This window comes from Frankliniella occidentalis, unplaced genomic scaffold (assembly GCF_000697945.3).
Source record: "Frankliniella occidentalis isolate FOCC.00 unplaced genomic scaffold, Focc_3.1 Scaffold169, whole genome shotgun sequence".
In the NCBI taxonomy this organism is placed as follows: domain Eukaryota; kingdom Metazoa; phylum Arthropoda; class Insecta; order Thysanoptera; family Thripidae; genus Frankliniella; species Frankliniella occidentalis.
Window position 1 is genome coordinate 219,997 of NW_026267295.1, and position 7,034 is coordinate 227,030.

At 62.5% G+C, this 7,034-nt stretch overlaps 1 protein-coding gene across 1 annotated transcript in view; it reads left to right on the top strand.

The window, feature by feature from the left end:
• The window catches only part of LOC113205788 (netrin-3-like), a 94,938-nt gene that overhangs the window by 61,775 nt on the left and 26,129 nt on the right, over positions 1–7,034 (top strand). The window contains exon 3 of the mRNA XM_026421578.2: positions 4,427–4,615. Within this exon, the coding sequence (XP_026277363.1) occupies positions 4,427–4,615 (189 nt within the window). The remainder of the gene's footprint in view (positions 1–4,426; positions 4,616–7,034) is intronic.

A 7,034-nucleotide genomic window follows, 5' to 3' on the forward strand; every position in this document is an offset into this window, starting at 1 on the left:
TCCCCCTATCTTTCCCTCTCACCCCTCCCCCTTTCTCTCTCCTGATCTCTCAGTTTCTCTCGTTCTCTCGTATGCAGCTCTGCTCGGGTGTGTTTGGCGCCGCTTCTGCACCCCCCCCCTCCCCCAACCGTAGGTGCAGAGTGTGTTGGCCGGTCGCCCAGCACGTCCAAAGTCAATCACACCGTGCAGAGAGGGGGGGGGGCGTTCACCATCACGATGCGAGGAGAGGGAAGGGGGCAACGGCTGCAAAATAGTAGCAAACCATGATGCCATGTGCGCGGGCGGGGCGGGGGGAGCTATCGCCGCGTCGCGACCACCACGGGACGGGAGTGTCTCAAAAACGATGCAAAGACTTTCAGAAGGACAGAAAAAAATTACAAACTCTTTATATTTTTGGGAAATATTGTTTTTTGGACTTGTTTCCGTTTTCGTAGGCTGTAGCGACCGGGATAGGGAAAGAGATCCTTCGACGCTGGCGGCGGAAACTGTATTAAAGTTTAGTTTATGTCCCGGCCTTCAGGATTTTGCCAAATTTCGCCCGACTTTGTTACCGTACCAACATAGTAGGCGGGCCCGGAGTCTTCTCCCTCACCCCTCACAGTACGCTGATAGGGCTTTAGCTGACTAAGCAAGTGTAAAATTTTAATAAAAAAAATTGCGTCCAATAGAAAGTGAGCTCTGGCAGCCTGCCTCCAACGGCAACACAGGGAATTAAAACCGCCCCTGGTGGTATATTGGATCCGACGCTCTCGGCACGGCATTCGCGCATCCTTGAAGGCTTTATTTTTAATCTTTAATTCTGTCCCCGTGTGATTTCGTCCTCACTATACTCCTTCTTTTTTGCGAAAGCGTCTCCGCGAGCTGATGGAATGTGACGAGTTGATTAAACACACAGCAGGTCTCTGGCCGGCGGCCCCGAGGTCCGTCAGGTCCCCGTCGGGTCTCGTCCGGTCCGATGTGAGCCGCGCGGACCCGCGGCGGGTGCGTGGCGCGGCGCAGAGTCTATTTCGGTGTCGGGAGGGCGCATGATGATTGCGGGGTTATTGGCACTAAGGCGTTTGGCACGCGCCGCGTCTGTCTGCACGGAGCCTCAGGTTCTGAAAGTTGAGAAACTATACTGCCTGTTTATTGCACCAAGGACTTGATTGGTCCCGCGAGGGCCGCAGGGCGCTCGTCGCCAAACCAGTGCCTCCGCCCCATAGCGGCTGATTTCCCTAACAGCGTCGCATCGTTTTCATAAATACTTCATGGTCTTCTTCTCCTTTCGAAAAAGACTCACCACGTTCAGCCCTGCTCATTTTTTCACAGCGCCCGGTATGGCGTGCTATTCTGCGTCACACGGAGTGCTTCTAGTCACATCTCACCGCTTCACAGATTCCTCCCATTTTGTAGTGCGGCGCTAATTTGATACCCTGCCTGCAGCAAGAGGGTGCGCATTCTTCTCCGGGGAGAGAGACGAGGAGGAGGAGGGGCAAGACGAGGACGACGACGAGGAGGACGACGAAAGGACGTAGAAGGAACAGGACGACGACCAAGATGACGTGGCGAGGACGACGACGAGAAGGGGTCGTGCTGCGAGTGACGACACGCCGCTGCCGCGCTGTAATTACATGACTGCTTTTCCCTAAAAGTAACTGGCGGCGCGCGAGTAGTGTGGGGGCCGGCGCGTTCGTTGTAAAGCACGGCACGCTCCTCCTGCTGCAGGTGCGAGCAGAGCAAAGAGGAGAAACAAGGGGCGTGCCAGGAGCCGCGCCTGCTCCTCCGGCGGCGGCGGCCCGGGGCCTCCTCGGCAGCCTCCCCCGCGCAGCGCAGCGCCGCGCGCCAACAACTAACTCCATCAATCAGAGCGGTAATAGCGGCGCGGCCCGGCAACGCGTCCCGAGGGACCTCGCCCCGCCCCGCCCCGCCGCACCTCACGCCCCGCCAGAACTGTGTGGTGCGACAAGAAGCCACTATTTACGCCCGCCCCGCCGCGCCCCGCCACGCCCCGCCACGCCCCGCCACGCCCCGCCACGCACCTCCCGCTTATCGCAGGGAACGGCCCGGGGGATGCGCACGGGCGTGGCGGGGCGGCACGGCGCGCCAAGGAGTACCCGCGGAATCTTAAGCCGTTTTGACCAGGAGAGTCATGGGCGCGGCGGCGGCGGCGGGGTTGGAGAGGGCGTCAGGTCGATTGCGGACATACGTGGGAGCCGAGGGTCAGAACGGTCGATTGCGGACAAAGTCTCTTTGACGAGCGGATTACCGGGACCCGGGGGTCCACGGGCCTGTCCGCAATCGACCGGGACGTGTCTAGGCGGGGCGAGTGAGCGACGTCGAGGTTTCAGGCATAAGGACCAACTAACTATAGGTATTCTCAATGTTTTGGCTTCGAACTCTGTGTTCTTCTCGTGCCTTATCATCGGAGCAGGTTAGTAAAATTTAAACTTGAAAAACAATTTAAAAAAAATTATTAAGAAGCAAACCTAGACTAACAAACCTAACGCAAGACATTGAAGTCAGTATTGGTGTTATCTGCATGCACGGACGCTGTGCGTCCAGCGTCCACCTGGACGCGGCACGGCACGCCAGGTCGACTGCGGGCAGACCCGTGAACCCTCGGGACCCGGTAATCCCCTGTCAAAAAGGATTTGTCCGCAATCGACCGCTCTGACCCTCCGGACCCAGAGATGTCCGCAATCGACCGTCCCCCGTTGGAGAGAGGTCGACCTGCGGGTGTTGAACCTGCTGCGCGGTGGCGGTGGCAGCGGCGGGACGTTCCCCAAGAAAAGTGCTTTCTACCGGCATGGCGCCTGAGGCGAGCGAGTAGGCAACCCGCTCACATCCGTGCATTGCGGTGCAGTATAACTGAGAAACGTACGGCGCCAGTGGGAACGAACATGCAATGTACTTATATTTTTCGATGCTAGCGGATAATTCCTATCCTGAGAACAAGGACGCTAGACACTATGTGAAAATGTACACAAATATGTTTTTAAATTTATATTTTTGAACCCACATCAAATCGAAGAACCTGTTTGCAAATAGAGCCGCGCTGTTTGTTGTGAGTGCTAGCCGGGCCGGGTGGAGGACGGCCGTGTGTCGGACCTCGTCAGTGGACCTCGAGGGCCCGCCCATGCTTGGCGGGGCCGGCCAGACCCGCGGACACTCCCCTGGGACTGGGGCCCCCGCGCCGACCCCCGCTGGCCCTCGCCGTCTCGCGCCCGCGCCGGCCGTGTCCCAGGGGACCCCTGCCCCGCGCCCCGCCCTGCAGGGGACCGGGGGCCCCTAAGAATACCTTGTACCTTGTTGTGTTCGGGCGGGATTCCTCAAAGTGCCCGCCGGCTGGGAGCGCGGAACGCCGGCGGGCCGGGACGACCATCACACGTGACACGTCCAGGGGCCCGCTGTGCAGCTCGGCGGGAGGGAAGGAGGGAGGGCGAGGGTGCCCTGTCCGGTTGCCCCGCTCCGGGGACGCGCAGTATTTCCAGCAGCGGACCCCTCCTGGATTTTATTCCCTGCTGCCATCCTTATTACCCTGTGTATATATACCGGGGGTGCGGCGCGGGCGCCCCCCGGTCCTTATTATAACTCGTGGACGTGCCGGCCGGGGGCCGGCCGGGCCGTAAAACAGCCCCAATGAGGGCCTGCGAACGCGCTGGGGAACGCCCCGAGAATCGCCCTGCAAAACACAGGCAGGCCGCGCACCACGGGCAGAGGCGCTCTCTAGCAGCCCCTCCTCGCCCCGCCCGGCGCCTGCAGGCCGGACGCCCGGCACAATTACGAACATCTGGACGGGAGGCGCGCGGCCGCCTCATGGCCCGCGGGGCCGGCGCCTGCCGCGGGGCAGGGCCCCGACAAGGCCAGGTCGCGACAGCGCCATCCGTGCCGTCCATACTGTTTGCTTGCGTTTCGTTTGTGTGTGTCGTGTGCAAGTCGTTCGGCACCCCCTTTTGCGAAATTTCATTTCCTGGCAATTATTTGCTTTATTTTTTCCCCCTCCTTTTCTTCGCTGTTCACCGAGCCCCTTTGGCCGTAGTAGGGCCAAGAAGGGGCTGGTCCCCTCGAGAAAGGGATCCTCCTTACTTTGGGCCGGAAGATAAACTCATGTCGCGCGTAGTAATTTCAGTTTAATAAGGTCAGCGATGGAGAGTTACGTTTCGCAGTTCTGCGCCCCGCCCGGCCCGGCCCACCCTTCTTCTTGCTATGCGCTATGCGAAAAATTGTGCCAGGGGTGAGAGCTATGGAGTGAAAGTTAACTCTCTCCTGCTCCTCCTCCCGCCCGCTGCGCGCTAGTGCATAAACTTTAGCCGCCTGTAGTGCGGGGGCCTCGAGGACGTGCGGAGGGGCAGAGCGAGAGCGGCGGTGGGTCTACCGGCGGCCTCTGCTCACACACCAGTCTTTTTCTTCGTGTTCTAATTTCGCTCGAATTTTCTTCTGTTTCCAGCGTGCAACTGCAACGGCCACGCGCGCAAGTGCCGCTTCAACATGGAGCTGTGGAAGCTGTCGGGCCGCGTGTCCGGCGGCGTGTGCCTCAAGTGCAGGCACTTCACCGCGGGCCGCCACTGCCACTACTGCCGCGAGGGCTACTACCGGGACGCCTCCAAGCCCATCACGCACAGGAAGGCCTGCAAACGTGAGTAACTCGCCCCTTTTCCCCCTTGTCGCGCCGTGCAGCTTGGCACCCTCTGCCGCCGCCTCCCCCGTGTTGGTCCTGGGGTGGGTGTCACCGCCTCGGCCCCGGCCGGGCCCCGCCTGGGAGGGGAGGTGGCCGGGCATACAGTACCCTGTTTGCCGAGGGAGTCGGCCGGCTCGGCCCGGGCCCGGGCCCGGGCCGCCCCTTCGGTTGTCAAAGCGTCGCTAAGCGAGCAGCTCGGAGCAGGGATATTACAACGCCGACCTCGCCCCGTCCCGCCGCTCGGCAAATATCGGGCCTTGGGGGCGAAAGGCGATGCTGCCGCTAAGTGTCAACCAGCGTCACAGGGCAGGTGGAGAAACATTTTACCGGGCCCGGGGAGACTCTCCCCCTCCCCGTCCCCCGACCGGCCTTTGCTTTTCCTCTGGGGAGGCAGCGCAGCCCCGCCCGCCTCGCTGTCTCGGCTAGATTGCGAGGAATATTCGTGGATAGGCGACGCAGCAGGGGCGGGGCGGGGGAGTCAAGTGCGGGGGCTCCGTTTCTCTGAGGTTTCCGACTTTAGGTTCGGATCACGGCGCGGCGCTGAGCCGGGCGGCCCCTCGTGGGGAGCGCAGCGAGAGCGCCGGGGACCACTCACTGGGGGACGCTCAAGAGAATTGCCCTCCGCGCGCCGGGCCATCCCGTGGGGGCCGTGGTGGCCGTGGCGGCAGGAGAGAGAGAGAGAGGGGTCCTTGGTTCCTCCATCGGCCGCACGGCGTCACCCTCGTGTCCTCCCCGGTGTCCGCCCCGCCGACGACCTTTGCCTTGAGGTGGGCGGGGGCGGAGTGGTGGTGGCGGGGCGGTGCGGGGGAGCTCGTCTCGGCGGAAGCGCCCTGCCCAGGGAGATTGAAAAATTTTGTTGCGCCGTTGGTCCAGGGAAGGCGGCAGGAAGCGAAGGTTTCCTCGCCGTGAGATTGCTGCCCCGCTCCGCCCTATCCCCCGCCCCCCGCGCCTGTGTGCGTGGGCAGCTCCTGGCTGACGGGTGGATTCCAGATTCCACCTCCCTAGCTCCGCCGGTGACCTTGCGCGGGTGACAGCGCGGTGGTCCGCCATGCCCGGGGGCTACCCGGCCGGCCCGCCCATAAACCCCGTGCCTTTGCCTCCCCTCCGCTCTGCTACGCTCCTCGACTAATTCTCACCAATTTTCCCTCTCGCTGGGAGTATCCGCTGCCCGGCCCCGCCGCCGGGCGGTGCGGAGGCGGTGCGGGGGTGGGGGTGGGGCCCCACTTGTTTGTCCCCGGAGGGGCGGAGTGGGGCCGCGAGTGGTACATAGTGGGGGAGGGGCCTTATCACACCCTGAAGGTGACGAGAATTCAGGAAATTAGTTTAACGCCCCGGGCGCCGCGCGCCGAGACGCTAGCGGGTGGAGAGCGGGCAACGGCCCCGAGGTGGAGGAGCTGGGGAGGGGGTGAAACCCGGCGCGGCCGTGGCGGTTGGGTTGCCTACCCGTCGTCCGGCGGGCGCTGGGCCGGGCCGCCGGGCCCTGCAGTGCGCCCCGCCCCTCTCCGCAGGTGCACCAGTCGCACGCTGCTCATTAGATTTTTACCAACATGGTCTCCCGCCCGGCCTCTCTATCCCCTCCCGGTGTGCTTTTTTTTCCTTTTTCCTTCGTCATTTCATTTTTATTTTCTAAACATTTGTTTTAACTTTTCCATTCATACGGCTGCTGAATGCAAGCAGGAGCCGCGTTGGCGACCGACCCCCCGACCAGCATGCGCGGGTCAGTCAGAGGGGTTGGGGGCGGGTGGCGGCGGGGCCGTGAGTGAGGACGAAGGGAGGGGGCGATGTAAATAATTCTTGCGCGCACGACTAAAGAGAGGTATGTTTGTGCTCGCTGTTCCTAATTACCGACTCAAAGTCCGGGGGCGAGCGCCCTCGCGGGCGGGGAGGGGAAGGGAAGTGAGGGGCCTCCACGGCCTCCACCGCGCCTGCCTTTATGCCTGGACCCCGCCGCTATGCTACAAAGGTGATGCCCAAAAGTCAAGCACTGCCGGCTCGTTGCGCTGCACGGACATTCCGCCTCTCGAGGACCGCGCCCGGCCCGCTCCTTCTCTCTTCTCTGTATTTATTTTTCTACTCGTTCTCTGTGCCTCGCGTATAGTTTGCTGCGACATTTCCGCACTTTTGCACGCGCACTCGGGCACCGACGGGATGGTCCCAACCACCACCCGTTGGCCAGGTAGGCCCGCGCGACGCTTGGCAGTGTGGTGCTGGTGCAGCTGAAGGCGGCCCGAAGCGGCGCCCGCCCCCGCCCGCCCCCGCCCGCGACGTGACTCCGACACGAGTTGATGAAAGCGGGTGGGCACGATTGTCTTATCGCTTGTGGATTTCACCCCCGGCCCGGGGCCTCCTCGAGGGGCGAGGGAGGGCGCTCCGTGGG